Consider the following 19,256-nt stretch of genomic DNA (forward strand, 5'->3'; position numbering starts at 1 on the left):
TTAGTTAAGGGTACTTACGGTGTAGGCTACATCTCTCGGTGTAGTGAAAACCAATGCGGTTATTATAGCTGCGCAGACAACTGATCCACCACCCCAGAAGCAGTTCATTTCGAAAAGCATTTGCCTGAAGTACGGGCTGGAGAGGTATCTGTCACGAAGGGCCCTCCGGTATATCTGGCCACCTCCGCCATCCACGGCAACAACGTCCTCAATCAGGACGTATAAGGCAGTAGGCATAACATAACCTTTGGGCGTCGACGATATGCGGAAGGGGGCTCGGTAGCCTTGTGCACGAAGGAAATCGAGTGTTAAATGAACAAAACCGAAATAGAACATCACTGTCGGTAGCGGCATGGCGAGAAGGCGGACTAGTACAAACATATGTTAGCATTGGTGGAATATACAGTGATCCACGAAGTGTTTCTTACTATAAGGTTCTTCTTGAACGGTTCCTCTAAACCAAAAATGCGAATTAGCAACTGTTCGTATCGATCGAAGGAGCATACACGTACATGATTAGCTCTACTGCGAGGATGAGCCATACTATGGTAAAGTTCACTTGGAAGAAATCAAGCTTGCCGGATCGTTAGAAATCGCTATACAATTGTGTTTGCGATGGGGTTAGACATACCCATGACCGCCTTGCATTCAAAGGTCTCACTTTTGAGCCCTTTCTATACAAGTTATAGAATCGATAGAAGTATTCTACAACTGCGACTCCTCCCAGCGCGGCGGTGCTTATGGTGAACACTATTTGGCAGCGAGTATTGGTTAGCATTGAGTTTTCAATCCTCACAGGATACATACACGTACCCAAGTTGTGTGATAGACTGGTGCAGTACCATAAGGTAAAGTAAAGGACCAACGGCTGGACTAGAGTATCGATGACAAAGAGCGTCCAGAATATAGCAATGGATCGTTTCCGCGACCTGAGTGAGTAGGGAAGCTCTGGCGGCCCAGGAACCGCCGGGACTCCTGGAACCACGAATTTATCCATTCTTCAACTTTGGGAGGTTAAATATCCTTTTGCGTTCATCGATGAGTGACGTGAAAGTGGCTTTCCGGTATAGCGGATGCTTCGACGATCGAATCTAACGAGTATGCAAGTATTTGAAGCTGGGGGAGGAGATATGAGCGAATCCCATGTTTTCATTAGAGAGAGACGAGCGAGTGGCGAACATCTTATATACAAACAAGCTGCGCCTGGCTACTAGATCTTCCTGGCAAGATCTTCCCGGCACGAACGGTGATTTGTGACGTGAGGAAGAAAAACGTTGTATGTGATGATGTCATAAGGCTGAACCCAGTGCCGAGGCTTGCTGAGTCAATCATATTAGTCAGCTGAGTCATCTTGATAAGTCGGCGGATAAGTCAGCATATCAGGTGACCTGTGAACCCGGGTTCGAACCTCGCGCTTGCCACAAAGACGAGAGATTTATTTTATTTTCGACATCGCGTATTCCCGAGATCTACGCCAACACGCAGCCATGCGAAGGAATAAAAGGGGTTATGGCAGCAAGTTTAAAGGATCTTATAGAACATCTGCTGGAGGAGATATCCTTACGCGGTGATCAAGGTGAGTCATTGCGTGTGAAAAGCTATTGATGATGTTGCTTAAATAAGTCTTATACAGTTAGTAAGTGAACAGGAGCTAACAGGATGGATAGGGGTCTCTCCGAGAGAAGTTCTTGGGTTTATCGATGAATTTTACTCTCTGCAGCGCCAAAAAAATGATCGGGTTGAACGTGATGGGGCTCCAGCAGCGCGTCGTATACCCAAGCTTGACAGACCCTTCAAGGCTAAGGTCTGGAAATGGCTAACTGACCACCCCGAAGTCTCGGTCGGGAAAGATAGGGAGGGCAACTCCCTTGCTCTGCATGATCTTGTGCCCCCTCAGCCCAGCGATGCTGGTCGGGAGCCGGCCATTGACCCGGCATTAAGGCTGGCATCGAGCTCTCACCATGAATTGTCAGTATTTGTGTCACCAGAGCGTACCTGGCTCTCAATCACTGGCCATGAACCAGATTTCACAAGGGTTTTACCTTTGGAATTTGCCCTTTTGTCGGTAATTGCGTCCCGGAAGGAAAAAGGGATTGTGCAGTCAGAGCTTGTGCGTCTAAGTGGGCAAGACAAGCGGTCAGTCCCGAAGAGAACCGATCTATTACAGGAGAAGGGATACATTGAAAAACGAGCCATCCAGTACCAAGCTGCGAGAACTAGTTTGTGTACTTTGAATAAATTCGCCGGGCTAGGGCCCGGAGAGTTATCGTATGATCCGTCATCAACTGTGGAAACAGGCACTCAGTCTTTCAGGAATAAGATAATAGACTTCACAGTTTTGCGGGAGAGACTCTTTGAACTGTTAAGGGAGTACAATGTTATTACTCGGAATGACCTCAAGGAGAAAATGGGAATGCAAGATCGTTGGCACGGAAAGATATTACGGAGGGCGATTCGGAAGTTTGAGGCTATTGGTTGCGTCCGGCGAGTACGGGCCGTATCTCAGTATTCAAAAACAATGAAGTCTTTACACCCTTCGGTAATGCTGATCCGTGAACCAACGGAGAAAGACATCAAACTCTTCCACGAAGACAGCAAGGGGTTGATGTCATCACTGGAGCGATTAGACGGCGATATGGGCATCGACGAAGACCAAGAACAAGACCAAGACATCGTAGTAGACCCAAGCTTGGAAGCTGATTCGAACAAAGAAAACTATGTCGTTGATGTTGGTCGAGTTGTTCCTCAATGGACGCCAGATAGAACTCTGCCTAATTTGGTGTTTGATGCTATCAATCAGGCTGGGACACGGGGAATCTCCAATATTGTTCGTTTCCCTACTAGATATATCGAAATCTGCGCTAATGAATACTAACATTCTTGTTATTTAGAATGTTAACCAAGCGACTATGGGTGCTTTTTTTAGGCGGCCTTTGGAGACCATTCTTTCCCGACTGACAAGTTCATGGCAGCACTCTCAACCTCTTCACCTTCGACACTTAGCCCTTGTTCGCGACACAGCGCTCCACAAGACTGTATATTATTACATTCATTATTCATTTGGAAATTTTGCTTCTCTCGTCAATGGCGGCCATGCTTCGTGGGATGCCGTTGCCGCAGGTCCCAGGGGGGGAAAGCGAACCGCCAAACCTCCACCAATCGATGCAAAGCCTATCTTAGACCAGTATGGTTTTCTAGATGAAATGCCGCAAAATCTTTTGAGGAAAGGTGATGCAAACCTCCGCGAATGTTTAGAAGTTGCCAAACCGGCAAAGTGGAATCTTACGTATAATGACCCGGTTGCTGTAGAACTTCTGGACGGTACATATAGTAAGTCATATCTAAGTCTGCTTAATTCCCCAGTTACTAACATAAATCTACAGCCGTGGATTTCTTCCGAAAGAGCAATTCAAGATCAGCGCTTGAGCGTGCTCGAGATGCGGGGGTATTTGAGACGGATGACCGTCAATTACTCGGCACCAGGTCACCAAAACAGGGCCGCTCCGACTCTGTTCTGCAATTATTACCCCCAGGTGGCCAAAATGGGGTTGAAGACATGTCCTCGCGGCCGATGAAGAGGCGGAAAGTTGTGTCAGATCCATATGAGGGACTAACTGGAAAGGAACTCTTAGAAGCACAGGGCCTTGACGAAGGTTGGACAGAATATAACCTTCTACTCATGGATCGCCCAACAACTGGAGTGTACGTGACACCATTTGGCAAGCGGCGACCCGTTGGCAAAAGGCGAGGGCGTCCAGGGAAAAGTCGTATTGCTGTATTCAAATCATCACGACTTAAGGAATTCGAATGGTTTGTTCCGCAAACAAGTCCCGAACCCTCTGCAATGGGAGAGACAGAAACCACTCCAGCAGTTGAAGCGAGTACACAGGCAGTGTCTGCGAACCTATCCATGGAACGACGTCCTTGCCGCCCAGTTAGAGCTGCTGCTCAACGGCAGACATATGAGATAAGCAACGAAAACGGCGATCAGGGGGATACAATACAGTTAGAAACGGGTATTGACGACTCGGATGCAGAATGGGATATAGAAACGCCCAAAATGGCAGTGAAAAGACGACACTCAGATATTAGCGTACCGCTACCTGCAAATGCAGAGGCAACCCCTGTTCGAAGAAGAGGGAGACCACCGAAAAAACGAAAACTTGACGGTCAGGAAGTAACACCATTGGCAGCGGCTCTGGAGCCGAGTATACCGACTAACGGTACGGACTCAAGGGTTTCAGATGAAGTAGAAATGCAAATTTCTGTGCGTCAAACTGAGCTAGAGACCGCTGAACGTCCGGGCGGCCAGTTACCAGAGCAGGAACTGGATGTAATGCCATCCCAAAATCATCAGGCTATTAACAGCCAGGGGGCAGTTGCCCAACCCACAACGCCTATAACCGCTGCGGCGCCGCCTTCACTAACTCAGGGCAGCGAGGCTGTTGAAGAAATTTCTGATACCCAGATGAAGATAGAGCCTATGGCTGATTACTTTGAGAATCCCGTCGCTGTCAACAGTACCCAGTCTGTGGATGAGATGGGCCCTGATTTGCGAGAAGCTGCTGAAATAGCCATCACTGATACCCCTGACGCAACAGATGCACCCAGCACTGAAGTCGGCGATATTAAGGGGATACCTAAGAGAGATATCCGATCTGGTTCAATCGGCGTTCTTAGAAAAAAGCTACTCCTAGACATTCTACACAAGGCCGGGGGTTTATATCCTATGGGGAGTGAAATGTGGTACCCCTTTACGACTCTGTGGCTAAAAATGAAACAAGCAACGAAACCTGATGCACGAACAGTCAAGAATGCAATGAGGTCACTTATCGAGAGCGGTAAAGCCAAGCAACATACATTTACCGGAAGAAATTCGAAAGGCCTCATGGTCAGAAAGAGTATTCTATCACTTCCAGAGATTACGGCAACACACCCGAAACTAAGAGCTATGCAAAGGGAAATGCTCGATATGGACCCGCAACTATATCTACCCTTGGAAGTAGAGATTGATCCTGACCTGAGGAAATCTAACCGTGGCTTCCTGGGATATGGCGTAAAACTTCCCGATATTGATGGAGAGGTCAATGTAACGCTTCATCAGCCGCCTGCTAGAACCCGCAAACAGCTAACCAGGGCAGAACAGCGATGGAATCTGGAAGGCTTTGAAGGCTGGCTTATGGATTTTGGTACAGATGGGCTATCTCTTTATGACGCCCCAGTTAACCGACTTGAGAGTATCAGGCGACTGACACAAGGCCGTTCGTATCTTGATTCTTTTAACTCGCACCCGGCGTCCGGGGCTTTACGGCGCAGGTATCCTGTATCTGCACTACCTCTGTCATCAAGAAGATATATGATAACGGCACGATCAATGCTCATGTCCCCAATTCAAACATACCACCCATCTACCGGAACCTTTGGAACCGGAGCCTATATACCGAGAGCGATATATAGGGTGTTCTTTAAACACCCACACGATCATCAACAAATTATAACCCAGCCTGATAGTTTGGAGAGTATCTTGACACAGATGGGGGGTCGTAGGTTCGATACCTCCAGGTTATCCGACCCCGTTACACATCAATTTTTCTACAACGTCGAGAAAGTTAGGCAATGTGAGACGAGATATCCGGAGATATTTGACATGCCTAACCATGACTACGTCTACATAAACCATACTATCGAAAAACTACCCGAAACTCCTCCAGTCGAGGGGCCGATACGATTTGAGTGCGATACCTCGGCGATTTTTAACGTGGAGCCGGCACGGAGATTAACAAGACAAATTGCAAAGAGATATCAGCCTCCTGAAGTTATCCTTGCGCGAAATTTTGGTGCCGATCAGAGTCAGCGCTGGCCTGAAAGAGATGTATATCCCGAGACCACACGCAAACTCACCCAAATTCAAGAGTCCAAGTCGACTAGAGATTCGGATAAGACAGCTAGGAACCGGAAGATGAGACGCCTTGGTTCTTTCCCCGAAAAGGTAGCTCAGAGATTGATGGTAGCAATGGTTGTCGTGCGTACGCTCGCTGGAGGTCTTGAAGGGAGAATGGTTGAATGGGCGTTAATTGCGCCCCTGTTTCCCGAGTATACCCCCAAATTCGTACATGATCGAGGTCGAACCTTGACAGGGAAGCATAGGCTTCAACTGATAAAAATGCAGAGCGACTTCCAAGAAAAGTTTGCTGATGCATACGAGAAGGGGGAAGTACCACCCATCAACTTTGATAATTTAGAATCTTATGACTGGGAGTGGATTGTGGAATGGGCTAGTATGAACTTGGAAGAGCCCTCTATGGGAAGACTTCCGAATCTCCCAGCATCCCGGTCACAGTTTGATACCCTATTCGAAATCAGAGAGGAGCCATGTCAACAACTTGATGAAATCTATCAATATAACGCCCCTATCACTATACCAAGAAAACGAACATTATTAGCCAATATTTTATCCTCGGATACCTTTTTAGAGGACAAGGGCCTAGGAAGACCAAGGCCTCCGGATCTCGAGCTGCTTGACGTGGCAAAGACATGGGTTCGTGCCAATGTGGTAACCCCCGAAGAGTCGTATCGGCCAGCCGAAGCTGGACAAACAATGAGGCAGTTTGGTGAGGATCTCTTAAGCAGAGCGATCCAATCTCTTATCACGGAGCGAGTTATCTCTATGGGCAATAAGGGTCGAATAACCCCTGGACGCAATTTCGACCTCACAGAGCAGTTCCTAGGTACTATCACTCGTAGGCGCCCCGTTGAATCAACCCAACTGAAACAAGCTGCTTGTTTCAAAACAGATGTCCTTGATCCAGCACTTCGGTCAGAGGGGAGCTATAATGTGAAGTATGAAGCAGAAGATGGCGACATACTTGTCTTGATCAACCTGGCGTCGAAGCGGCGCATCGTATTAGTACCAAGGGACCCTCCCCGGAACAAGCACGGGTTAACGGATGGAGGGTACCTGACGCGGCTCATGGACAAGGGAAAGCTTCGGTTTAATGTTGAGATTCACCCAGTTCAAGGTCGGTATATCTACGGCAATCCAATTGGAGAATCATTAGTGAAGGCACCAATACCAAAGGGCGATCTGGGTGGCTCGATGATGCCAACTGAATTGTCGCAGCTACCCAAAATCCCTCTTTGGTTTGACGTGCACTCTCAGTTCGTCAAGATAGTCTGGGACTTGGTTATATCTGCAGTTGTTGGGATACTGGTTGCTCGCCCAGCAATTGAAATCAAAGGAATTACCCGTATGCTTGAGCCATGCCTAGCAGAATGGGAGGTCAGATTGATTCTGAACTGGCTTGTTGAAGCCAGGGTCATCGAAAGCGTCCGAGGCCTAGAAGGAAAAGATGCTGAAGGTGCTGGATGGGTAGTGAGTGAGTGGTGGTGGATGGTTCTTGGCCAGCCTGATAGCAGCCAGGCATAATTAGCGCCATGTACATTACCTTTGTTTGCTTTACTTGTACTAAATGTTCTATTTCACTTGACTACCACAATTTCTAGGAAGGAGGCTGGATCTAGACAATATATAATCAACCGATTTGAATTTAAACATTGAGGTAGGCGCTTGCTATTACCCCAATCAAGGGGAGAGTAAGTGCTATATATAAAGATACAACCCTAAACTCCGTAATAAGAAAACCACATTTACCCGTTAACGCCCTAGTCCTAGTAACCGCTCAAATATAAACATGGGAGAATAACTCCTTTGTTGTAATACAACATACTCATCGTTATGCAAGGCCATAGACCGGCAGCAAAGATAAATCGGAGGGTTGGAGATCATTAAAGCTCCGCAGGAGCAAACAGAACCTTCCGAAGAATCACGAAGGCCAAAGCACATATCACACCGATTATGGCCCTGTCTAGCCAAGGCCCTTCGGCAGTCTCAGGAGCGCCCCTGGCTAATGTTTGTGTTTGTTCGCGCTGAGGTGTTGACAATGTCTGGCTTCGAGTATTAGAAGTGACTCGACTCCTGTTCGAGAGAATCCCAGTTTGACCTGGGTTAATCGTTGCTGTTGCTGTGGTTGATGTTTGCGCGCCATTATCAGAGGGCGGTGGGACTTGTTGATCCGCATCCTTGTTCTTCCCATCAGCGGCAGGTAAGAGGGTAGTGGCTGGAGATTGTGCCGGTCCTGGGCTTGATTTTGATGCGCCCTTTTCCATTTCATCACGGTATCCAAAATTCAGGCCTTCCGGCACCGCATCACCGCCAAGTCGTCGCCCTCCTGGCCTTCCCTCGTTATCGACATTGACACCCCTCTCGCGGCATATATTCTGCCACTGTGTCAAAACTTCTTCGTTTGTTTTCCCTTCAGCGCAGCCTGGACACACCCACTCTCTACTCCTTTTGGCCCAATCTTTTCTAGCTTCGTTAGTTGCATCTAGCCCACCAACCTGGCCTTTAGCCTCACCATCCATAAAGCTTCTTATGCCGGTCAAGGCAGTCCGAATCCCCCACGCTGGCTGCCAAGTTTGTTCATGGTGTCCGCTAATACTCAGGCATATCTCACGATTGACCTCGAACCGCCCCGATGGGGTTAAGAAACGGAAGGATGGCGGCCGAAGAGGGTATTGTGGAGGGAGAACAATGCGGCCGTGGTATATACCATTAGCGTAGGGCGAAGGAGCAGGCGGCCCCGCGAGAGTGAAATGCCAATCGAAGAGGTTCGAGTCCGAGACTGGATGGGCATGGAAGTAAGGAGACGGCGAGGATGAAGAGGGCGAGAGCTCTTGTGCCTCCTTCATGAGCCGCCGGAGGGTGGTGGTGTTGGACATGTTGTAAAGACAAATTTCAATCTATGCTATCTGAGCAGCAGACGCGACTTCTTATCTGCATCGTCTAGCTCGCCTCGTCGCTTCTCCTGTTCTTGTATCAATACTACCATGAGTTGTATTGCTTTCGTGGAGTTGAGCGCAGACATGGTGGCCTGAAGTGACATGGTCATGTGACTGCCTAGTAGGTGACGTTTTCGCAATTTCCCGATCAGCCTCTATATAGCCTCTATATATATGCTGGAGGTAGCGACGGAGGCACGGCAGACAGGCCATTGGCATGCTCTTAAGGGTCCTTGTATCTCATCAGGGTTCGGATGAAAGGACTACTTATAATACAAAAACATGGCGCGCCTGTTAAAGTCATGACACATCTCATAACATTTTAAACCAATTGAATAGGATTAATCCAAAAAAAAAAGAGCCAACGATACTCCCAAAGACGAAACCTGACTCCTGGTCTAGTATGCCAGTACGGGTATGATGAAAATTCCCCGTACGATATATAGACATGCCAAAAAGAAATCATAATACAAAAAAGAGGGGAGAAGGATCTGTAAATATTCAATCCCAGTCCGCCCATTCTTCCCTTCTTCCCTTTCCATTACCACCATTAGAAAGCGTTCGTTTAGTGTCATCATTTGGTACTAATGCGTGTCGTTCTGTATCATCGTCGGAACTCGTGCTATATTGATCAGAAACCTCGTCAATGTCAGTTTCCCCTTCGCCCGGTCGAGGGCGAGGGGACATGGGCCGTAATGTTTTCATAGAAACGCCAGTTGATGGCCGGTCATCCGCACTGTTCCCAATATACGGTCCCCCTGGCTTTAGGTTTCCCGTGCTATTGAAACGGCCAGTCCAGGAGGTTCCGGGGTGCGGCTCAGACGTATGCCAAGAGTGATGCTGCGTTGGGGTTGGCTGAGGCTGGCGTTGAAATGATGTCTGCTGCAGAAACTGCTGTTGCTGCTGTTGCGACTCTTCCCATCTTCGAATTCTTTGTTGATCAATCCTATGTTTGGCTTCCTGCCATTTGCTGCTGGCTTCCCAACGCCAGCCGTCGCCAGTGGTAGTACATATGGGGAAAGGCCATAGAAGAGGATTGTGTCCAAAGAGGTGTAGCAAATTTCGTTGCCAGCCAAGATCAAATGCATGTGGTAGCTTTTCGCTATCGCACTCGGCTAGGTATTCTTCATATCGGTCGTGTTCTCGCGCTCGGTCGAGCTCCCCATAAGATCTGAAGAGGGATTGTTGAGCTGGGGACTGGTAATGGTTATAGTGTTCATCAGGGTTATAGTCGTGAGGTTGGTGCATGGGTCCTGGAATCCTGGTTCCTATCGTTGGTGAAGCACGCTCTTCACCTTCTTCAGCGCGCGTAACTCCCGGAATCGCATTTGCATGCATATCAAGAAACTGTTGACCATAGCCTTGAAGGGTTCTGCCGAGGCCATCGGCGGAGTCTCCAGCATGTTGGGTGCGTGGTTGCTGATGTTGCTGATATGTTCTCCTTTGTCGATCTAGCGTCTTTCTCACGGGTGCCAAATATCTCGTCTTTTCTAGACATTCAATAGTGGTCAACCCACGGGCAGCAAGGCTAACATGCCACCCCGCAAATCCCGTTAGCACCAACGCCATCATCCCCGATACCACAGCCAGGACTATGACATTAACCGGAAGGAACCGCTCCATGTATTGGGCATTTTTCATCATTTCATCCCAGACCCAAAGCACCGAAATTGCAAAGCAGACGTAACAAAAGAGACACGTGTATATCAAAAACAGTAAGAAAGCTTTATAGTTGTACATTCCAACGCAAGTCGCCAACCATGGGCAGTGATGGTCCATTTTCAGCACGCATCGCCCGCAGGTTGAACAGTGATGTGTCCGGTCTGGTTTCCGAGATTGGCATTTCTTGCAATAACGCATGTCACCCGACGAGTTGACTGTGACGGAGGTGTATTCTGGGTCCTCTGTCGTTGGGAGATGGCTGTATTGGTGCCGTGATCGACCGTGAGAGGAGGTTTTGAGAGGCGTGCCCGGGTCAGTGAAGACCGCAACGGTATATGAGATGTTCATGAGTAGGTAGATAGATATCCCTAAAACAGCGCCGAGGGTTCCTACACATCATTAGAACGTGTTATAGATCTCTGGCATAGACGTAAACGCGTACCTTTCCACCAACTCCTGGTATGGTATATACTGACGCCCGCCTCCACCCATATCGCCCACGTCGTAAGCCCGTATACAAACGCAAGAGGGAAATATTTCACTACATTGCATAGAACATCTTCGCAGTTCCGGGCTAGATTATTTCTTCGGCGCTTTGTAGGAGACGGGGAGGGTTCCGGCACAGCAGAGGCAAATGCTTCCATGGCGTCAGGCGGCAAACACAGGCTGAGAGTATTCCGGAGCTGCACGTCAAGATGCCGGGCTCATCGCGGGAGGTAGTGAAGCAGGATGCAGTTGTATATCAGTAAAAAGGACTGCAACGACTCGTGTCCCTGGGGAAAGCTAGGATGGGGACTTGGGAAGCGGCCCCGTTTCGCGTACTCCGTAGGTCGGTCGGCCGGCCGGAAAATATCGAAGGTGGATGCTCCGTAGTTAATAGTCTGTGGAGAGAATATTTGACACCTGCGATCCTGCTCGTCCCTCGTCGCGCACTTCATCCGCCCGCAGGATTCTCTCTCTGCTTATGAAGCTGGTGCTTGCGAATGCTGCTGCGCCTCGAGGGTCGATTTGACGCGGCTTGGCAGGTCGACTAGTACTTAATCCTACGACTTGGGAATACGATATAGAGAGAACTATCTGCGATCGGCCTGCTAGACCAGCCGGGTTGAGACAGGGAAGGCCTGGGAAGTGTTTGTATTGCTGGTGTTGCACTGACAGAGCTGGACTTTTATCAAGGTATCAGCTCTGCTAGCGCGTTCCTCTGCTTCATATCTCTATCATGGCTATATCCTCCTGTTATTCATCTCTATCTAGCGCAGCTAGGTCCTCCTGTCAGCTATAATCCCCTCTGACATGACATCCTCATACCATAAACATCCTGTCACGTCGTCCTAGTGATAGGAAGTAGACGAGGATGGTACCAGTGGCAGAGCTTCGGGCTGTCTTCCTCATAAATGGACTGATCACTGAGCTAGTCCCTAGAATCCCTTCATACTCGGCCAGCACGGAAGCGCAGCTTCAGGCGTGAATCCTCACTGCTTGTCCAGCCAGGCAGGATATGATATAGAAGATACCGTAATGATACCCTATCTGGAGCGCGAGGATGCACGTTATACCCATATCACGTATCCATAGCAGGGCCATATCAGCTTCTCGAGGGTCTTTGCAGGGTCAATACGAGAGAGATATCGCAGGAGAGTGATGTCTGCGCTGACGCTGATATCGTTTGAGGGGAGGCAGGCTTCTAAGAGAGAATGGAGTTAGCTTGACAGCTCTAGTATAAGGTATTAGGCCTACTGCTCATCATTATTGCGCTGGCGGTGCCGGGAGCGAGTTTGTAGCTCGCAAACAGCCCTGCATCCTCTCTCCTGACCCATCGAGTAGACGTGCTGGACCTCGTTCTGGGGCATATTCTGGTTTATGGCTTTAGCTATGGCTTTTTAGCAAGGAGAGAAGATTGTTATAGCCAGACGGAGAAGATAGCGTGCCGCTCAGCGATTCGAGTTGGCTGTGGTGGCGACTATCGCAAGTTATATCAGGGACTCAAAATGGCCTATATTGCAGCAGGAGACAAGATACGCCGTTTATACAGCGATCACTGTGACCTACTATGTCTTTCTATAAAGAATAACAACAGAAAGGTGAAGCTGTGGCTTCCGTATACAGCCATCCTACAAGCTACAACTACACTCATAACTACTGCGACAGCGACAGCAATGGCAACAGCAACGACAACAGCAACGGCAGCCAACAGCCAACAAGATTACAACAATACGAGTCTACAAGGACAGTGAGGATTAAAGAAGTATTTTTAGGAGGACTATTTACATGCACCGATGCCTGTCGAACTAACTACCTAGCTACCTATCTATGACCTCGTCTTAGCTTCGTCCCGAAGGACTACTAGTCATCAGCACTGCGAAGAAGTGCGAGGTCGTCGCTGATGGTCCGCTCAACATCGTCGCCAGCTGAGTGAGGCACATCCTCAGCGGCTCAGGAGCGGACTGGACGCTAAGCTACCCTCTCAGACTCCATAGCGTCCTGAACATGGGGCGTCCCCCAGTCTCAGCTTGAGTCTTAAGACTAAACACACTGGAATTTGACTCGTGCTGCTGTCCGCCTCTTGACAGCCCAACGATCTTCCTCCCAGAATGTCCAGGGTACATACCCGCTCTGGGTACGTACCAGAACTTAGAGCGTCCATGGAGAAGAGAAAGGAAGAAGAAAAAATATCAGAAGATCGGGGGGGAGGACAGGTTTAAATAGGCCTCTGGGGCGGTGGCGAGGTCGAGCGTGATCTGGGGGACACGCTGCACTCAGATCAACTTCTGCGTGATCTGGCAGCATCAAACAAAGATCACGCAGGCTTAGATCACCTAGATCAACCCGGCGTGATCTGGCCGACGCTGATGCGCTGCTGGGGCGACGCTGGGGGACAACCATGGATCGAATGGGAAAATATGAGGCTGGCAGGAGGGGAAATGGCAGACCCAGAGGTCGAGGGCTCTTATATCCTGCCTGCCCAGCACGAATTCCGTGGCATCACTGCAGAAATGACGAGGGTCTCAGCGTGATACTGTTGGGCGTCGTTGCCAGGACGATGAAGTCTCTGCTTGTTTACCTCCAAAGTGACGTTGCCATCTGATATAGAGGAAGGAGTCACTCTCAGCCAGCATGAACCGTAACCGTTATCCCAAGCAGGCTACGTCATGCAGAGCTAACAGCCAGAATAGCTTGTGAGTATGATATAACATAGATATACACGTAGATAGATTCATAGATATATGTATAGATGCAGAGAGGGAGGTCAACATCAAGATATATGCTTAAATAGAGTGACGGGTATTAGATAATCACTCTATCTCGACGAAGAATGTTGACATGTAGCACCACAGGAGATACAGCTGCGAGGCCTTGCCACTGGAAACAGTGAGATAGCAGGATGCTGAACCTGCAGAAATGTCTAGCAGTTTTCTTCCTGAGACAGTTCTTGCATACATCATGGATGTAAACATGGGTTTGCTCACCCACGGTACATCTCCTCAAGCCACGGTAGCATGACGAGCTGACAACATCAATTCTGGTGAACGCAGTAGCTGTCGTATGAATGAGGCCAACGACAGCCTTATATGATAAACACGATAACATTATAGGTATCTTCACTTTGAGGCTGGACGAAGAATATGAGGTACTCCGTCTCCCAGGATGCGGAACCGCTAACAAACGCGGCCGGGCTAGGTGCATAAGACTAGCATCTACAATCCCTGGCCATCGAGCTACTCCTCCATCGCAGCTCGCAGGACGGGGGGGTCTACTTCGTATATGAGTTAAAAGACAGACTCTCTGGCGGATCTTTGCTCTGTGATGTTGCCCCTTAAACAGGACTATTAGGTTGAACCCCGTTAATCCCCCGATGCATACTCCGTATCCGTAGCGAGAACTATGCTCGTTGGAACAAGCTTCTTCCCGAGGATAGTGTAACCTGGCCGCTAAACTATTGCACCAGGATTCCATCTCCTGTGGCGCTGCGATAGGCGAGAGACAAAAGAACCGTTCGTCCTGCGCATCGTGAAACAGCCTTATCCGAGGCTCTTTTCTCCCTCTCCCTCCTCCTCCTCCTCCTCCTCCTCCTCGATCTTTCTATCTTCTATCTTTCCATCTTCCCATCTTCTATCGTCTCTGGCAGGTCGGCAGAGTAACAGCCGAGATAAGCCACAGTGTCTCGTATATAAATAGCTGGACCTCCAACTCCAACTTCAGCACAGCCGCGATCTGACGGAACTTCAGGCGGCGCTAGGCCCAAAGGGGAAACATCGTCAGGTCGAATAAATTGCTAGTGCTGAAAGTGTTTACGCAACACATCGCATGATTTCGCAACCTCGCCCATCTCTCTCCATATTCATTCTTTACACTCACACCCGCCTGTCTCTCGTTTTATAGCACGGTCACCTCCCCCAAACGAGCTCTGTTTTTTCCGTTGGCTGAGAACGGCAGCAAGATGGCTGCCACCGAGTACTACAACAACAGCTACTCGCAGAAGCCTCATCCGGCGATACCTCACGATAACGATCCTCACGGCGGCTCATGGGGCCAGCAGCCACCTTCTTCCCCTCTGACTGGAGAGTACTCTCGCACTTACGACAACAGCAACAAGTACGGCCATTATGCACCAGGCACGGATAACGACCTGGCGGACAGCCGAATGGGCCACCACAACGATTATTACTCCGAAGACATCCCACTGAAGGCGAATGCAGCACCGCAGAGCAAACCAGACTGGGCAGATGACACGCGTTATTCACCTACTTCCCACCACGATCCGCAGACTGAACCTTTGAACCTCAACGATCCTATTAGGCGCCCGTCTCGGAGGAGGAGGAAGGGCTATTTTGCAAAGAAGATTCCCTGGGTCACGTATATAACCTCGCTGGTGCAGGTTGTCGTGTTTATCATCGAGATTGTTAGAAATGGTATGCCTCCGTTCTTTCATCACAACATTATACGTGGCTAACAAACTTCCAGCCCAGTTAACCGGGTCCCCCATCATGACCAAACCTTCCTTCAACCCTATGATCGGTCCCTCGCCCTACGTCCAGATATACCTAGGAGCCAGATTTGTTCCCTGCATGCGTAACGTAGACCAACTTCAAAACAACCCGCAAAATGTCCTCTTCCCTTGCCCAGACTCGACCACAGAGGACCCCAAATGCACACTCTCCCAGCTATGCGGATTCAACGGAGTCCCCAACCCGAAACCAAACGGAAGTCTTGACGACAAGCCAGAGCCAAACCAGTGGTTCCGATTTATCCTGCCCATGTTCCTCCACGCCGGCCTGGTGCATATCGGCTTCAACCTCTTCGCTCAGCTGACTATTGGCGCCGACATGGAAAGGACTATTGGCTGGTGGAGATATGCCATCGTCTATTTTTCCAGCGGTATATTCGGGTTCGTTCTCGGCGGTAACTTTGCAGCTCCTGCCATTTCATCGACGGGTGCATCTGGTTGCCTCTTTGGCATCTTCGCTCTCTGCGTCCTTGACCTCTTCTATACCTGGGGGAAGAAGCAGAGGCCTTGGGTTGACCTCATGTTTATGATACTCACTGTGGCCATCTCATTCGTCCTAGGCCTGCTTCCTGGCTTGGACAACTTCTCTCACATTGGTGGCTTCCTCACTGGTTTGGTGCTTGGAATATGTATTTTGCGCTCGCCCGATGCCCTGCGAGAACGTATCGGGGTTAAAACTCCCTACGTATCCATGAGTGGTAACATCGGCGTTGATAACGACCCGAAGAAGTTCCGCAAGCAGCCAGTCAGCTTCTTCCAGGGCCGTAAGGCGCTCTGGTGGGCATGGTGGCTGCTTAGAGCCGGTGCTTTGATCGGCATCCTAGCTTCATTTATTGTCCTTCTCAATAACTTCTACAAGTACCGCACTACGTGTTCGTGGTGCAAGTACTTGTCATGCTTGGTACGTACACTTTCATACTTCCTACATCGCCCTTTTATAGCATCCCTTGTCTAATCATATTCTACTATCTAGCCGATCAATAACTGGTGCGAAATCGGCAACTTCAAGACGGCGCCTATCACGAAGAACACTCGCACTTTCCCATTCTAGATACCTTCATGGCTGGTCTTTTTTAAATACTACGCTCATTCGTTTGGTTTGCCATGATGAAATGCCCGAATCTTTCGCCTTGACGGCTCTATACCCTCTCCTAGGTTACAACTTTCAAGGACATTAATATATTACTCTGTATAATCCCTCCCCCTTTGCTAAATTGCACTGATTTTCTCTTGGGCTATGTACTGGAGGCTGGCACGAGCATAAACGATTCGGCGTTTGGGGAATATTCCTTACTGAATGATTGTCTAAACTGTTATCCCGAGATGCGGATGTTAATATCACCGTCGTTTTTTCTTTCGTTGTCTCTTTTTTTTCATTGTTTTCATGTCATATATTTGTTATGTTTATTTATCCGAGTACATAGAGATGTACGGAATATCAGATGAATGAGGCTACTTCGGAATCTCATACTCCACGTTCTGTCCCTCAGCCTCAAGCCACTTGTGGCCGGCCTCCCACAACTTTCTCAGCTCCCCGTCTCCAATCTGCACAAGTCTCTCCCAGTGTTCCTTCGAGTTCTTCTCAAACCAACCCATGAATCCCAACAACGCCAAATCGGCATATCCAGGGTTTTCACCTTCGAAGAACGGTCCCCGATTCTTCTTCGGGCTCGGACGACCTTTCAGCATCTTTACCAACACCCCCATTTCCGTCTCGAAAGTTTTCCACGCCTCCTCCAGCGCTTCTCCCTTGGCCTCAAACTCCTGAAGTGGCATGCCAAACATCTCCTTCCGCGTGCGATAGAAGTACTCGCGACCCCGTTCATCGAGGTACTTGGGCACACAGGGGATAGCAAACGGCCTCACCGGCGCAAAAACGTTGCCGAATACCCTTAGAACGGCAACGGCCAAGGCATAACTGGCCTGTCCGTTAGGGAAGATAGACTTGTACCCTGCCTCTGGCGGGAAGATGGTCTCAAGATGGACTGCAAGCGCGAAACTATCGTTCATCGCCGCACCCTCCGTTTGGATAGACGGTTTGTGTAGAATTGCCGGTAGAGTGTATGGAATCCGGCCACCAACCAGTGGCGGCACCGATAACGATTTAAGCAGAGGCTCGATATCCGGGAACGAGACGTATGTTTGCGTATAAGGTGCATTCTTGTAGTTTAGCACTGCGCGGATGGGGAGGGTATTGGGTGACCATGATCGGCTTTGGCCCTCGAGTGCGCTGTCGATGTCGAAGAAGTGCACCAACGTTTCTCCTGGGGCTAAATTGTTTCCTGCCATGTTGTATATCCCTTGGTTTATGGAATTTTGTCTATGGTTTTTTTGATATTTCTGTAAACCTCAGACCGTCGACTTCCTTTATATATGTTCCTTCGTATACCTCCCCGCGTTGATTTATAAGCGTCGGTGCTACGTGATGTTTCACGGATTTTACGGCGTATCGACATCCTTACGCCCTGCAGGAGACATTATTATCAGAAGAGAATACATGATCTCACTTCGCTCTACGTCACGCCGCATGATGCGGATAAGATGGACGCGGATGCAACATAAATTAATTATATCTTCATATCTTCTTGAACTTCAACTAACTAACTAGAGTCAAATGAGAGACCATGTACGGAGTATTAAGCTTTCCTCATTATTGGGGTAGAAAGCGGTCGTCGAGGCTAGAAAAATGAAAGCATTGCCGCGAAGGCGAAGATAGCTCCATGGTAAGACACGGGAAGGTGCATGGCCGCATTCTTTGTGGGCAGCGGGATAAAACCGATGTTTGTGCGAGAGGTGACAACGCTTGTAAGGGACCCATTTGAGCCTGTTGACGATGCTGATGCTGATGCTGTAACACTTGTGGCGATGGGGGCCGTTTCTGATGTAGAGTCACTATCCGGGTGTATAATATGCGTTTCGCCACCTAGTGTCACCGTTACTGGCGCCTTTTGCCAGGTCGATGGGATAAAAGTCCTGGCATATTCGAGTGCTGAGCTTGCCTCCATGGCATCCCAGCTGGTATAACTCAACGTGCATATGGACATCGTGTTGCGTATGCCTTGTTTACATATTAGCAACATGGAAATAAGGATAGAGAGATTTTAGTCCTCAGATAGAATGAAGGCACTTACTATTCTTTTCAGCGGCAGACAAAGGTGCACATTCCGTCAGACAGGCTTCGCAAAGAGCCATAACGGCATGGAAAGGGGGTAGCCTATCGCAAAATTGATCACGAACACAGTCAAGTCCGGCAGCAACATCTGCATTCCATGAATCGGACCTGACAATATCACACCCAACCCATTCGCGGGCAAACGGCGCCGTATTGTTACAGTTGATGTCTTGATCTAGGGCACGGGTAGGACACTCTGCGGATATCGCTCGATAACAGTAGCATATGTCATCGCAGGGTAACTTACCGCTACCCTCTCGCCGTTCCAGAGCCCATGAGCCAGTGAGGACAGTCAGGGAAAGTACGAGGAGCGTTTTCAAAAACATTGCGTGCGAGGCGGGAGTTGGATAAGCTAGAATAGCTCGAAAAGGTTTGAATTGAGAGGATTGATGTTAGGACCGAGGGCATAATGATGCCTCTTTATATACTAGGCAATCGTAGAGAAACCCCGTATATAAATGTACACGGTAGACTTTTCTGCATGGGCCTGCTGGAATTGAATTGTGTCTCACCGTGGATCATCTTCATCGACATGGAACCCTCTATCCCATGCAGTATGTGTGTGGGTATAGATGGGCT

General features: G+C 49.0%; 7 protein-coding genes across 7 annotated transcripts; 2 read left to right on the forward strand and 5 right to left on the reverse strand.

Moving 5' to 3' along the window:
* GIQ15_02613 (uncharacterized protein) lies at positions 1 to 997 on the reverse strand (the record flags this gene model as incomplete). Its single annotated transcript, XM_033550030.1, has 5 exons — positions 1 to 368; positions 429 to 454; positions 513 to 574; positions 632 to 750; positions 814 to 997. The coding sequence occupies 5 exons, from the start codon at positions 995 to 997 to the stop codon at positions 1 to 3; spliced, it is 759 nt and encodes a 252-aa protein (XP_033407191.1).
* Positions 998 to 1,509: 512 nt separating this feature from the next.
* On the forward strand, positions 1,510 to 7,426 carry GIQ15_02614 (uncharacterized protein; the record flags this gene model as incomplete). The annotated part of the gene is made up of 4 exons (XM_033550031.1): positions 1,510 to 1,576; positions 1,668 to 2,827; positions 2,892 to 3,330; positions 3,384 to 7,426. The coding sequence occupies 4 exons, from the start codon at positions 1,510 to 1,512 to the stop codon at positions 7,424 to 7,426; spliced, it is 5,709 nt and encodes a 1,902-aa protein (XP_033407192.1).
* Positions 7,427 to 7,785: 359 nt separating this feature from the next.
* Positions 7,786 to 8,778, reverse strand: GIQ15_02615 (ubiquitin-conjugating enzyme E2 J1; the record flags this gene model as incomplete). Its single annotated transcript, XM_033550032.1, has 1 exon — positions 7,786 to 8,778. One exon carries the CDS (start codon positions 8,776 to 8,778, stop codon positions 7,786 to 7,788), a length of 993 nt encoding a protein of 330 aa, XP_033407193.1.
* A 561-nt stretch (positions 8,779 to 9,339) lies between these two features.
* GIQ15_02616 (uncharacterized protein) lies at positions 9,340 to 11,144 on the reverse strand (the record flags this gene model as incomplete). The annotated part of the gene is made up of 2 exons (XM_033550033.1): positions 9,340 to 10,889; positions 10,943 to 11,144. The coding sequence occupies 2 exons, from the start codon at positions 11,142 to 11,144 to the stop codon at positions 9,340 to 9,342; spliced, it is 1,752 nt and encodes a 583-aa protein (XP_033407194.1).
* A 3,794-nt stretch (positions 11,145 to 14,938) lies between these two features.
* GIQ15_02617 (rhomboid family membrane protein) lies at positions 14,939 to 16,556 on the forward strand (the record flags this gene model as incomplete). The annotated part of the gene is made up of 3 exons (XM_033550034.1): positions 14,939 to 15,410; positions 15,463 to 16,406; positions 16,479 to 16,556. 3 exons carry the CDS (start codon positions 14,939 to 14,941, stop codon positions 16,554 to 16,556), a joined length of 1,494 nt encoding a protein of 497 aa, XP_033407195.1.
* Positions 16,557 to 16,957: 401 nt separating this feature from the next.
* Positions 16,958 to 17,794, reverse strand: GIQ15_02618 (uncharacterized protein; the record flags this gene model as incomplete). Its single annotated transcript, XM_033550035.1, has 1 exon — positions 16,958 to 17,794. One exon carries the CDS (start codon positions 17,792 to 17,794, stop codon positions 16,958 to 16,960), a length of 837 nt encoding a protein of 278 aa, XP_033407196.1.
* Positions 17,795 to 18,183: 389 nt separating this feature from the next.
* Positions 18,184 to 19,003, reverse strand: GIQ15_02619 (uncharacterized protein; the record flags this gene model as incomplete). Its single annotated transcript, XM_033550036.1, has 3 exons — positions 18,184 to 18,563; positions 18,637 to 18,873; positions 18,925 to 19,003. 3 exons carry the CDS (start codon positions 19,001 to 19,003, stop codon positions 18,184 to 18,186), a joined length of 696 nt encoding a protein of 231 aa, XP_033407197.1.
* Positions 19,004 to 19,256: the final 253 nt, after the last annotated feature.

Source organism: Arthroderma uncinatum (assembly GCF_011692745.1).
Source record: "Arthroderma uncinatum strain CBS 119779 chromosome Unknown scaffold2, whole genome shotgun sequence".
NCBI lineage: Eukaryota > Fungi > Ascomycota > Eurotiomycetes > Onygenales > Arthrodermataceae > Arthroderma > Arthroderma uncinatum.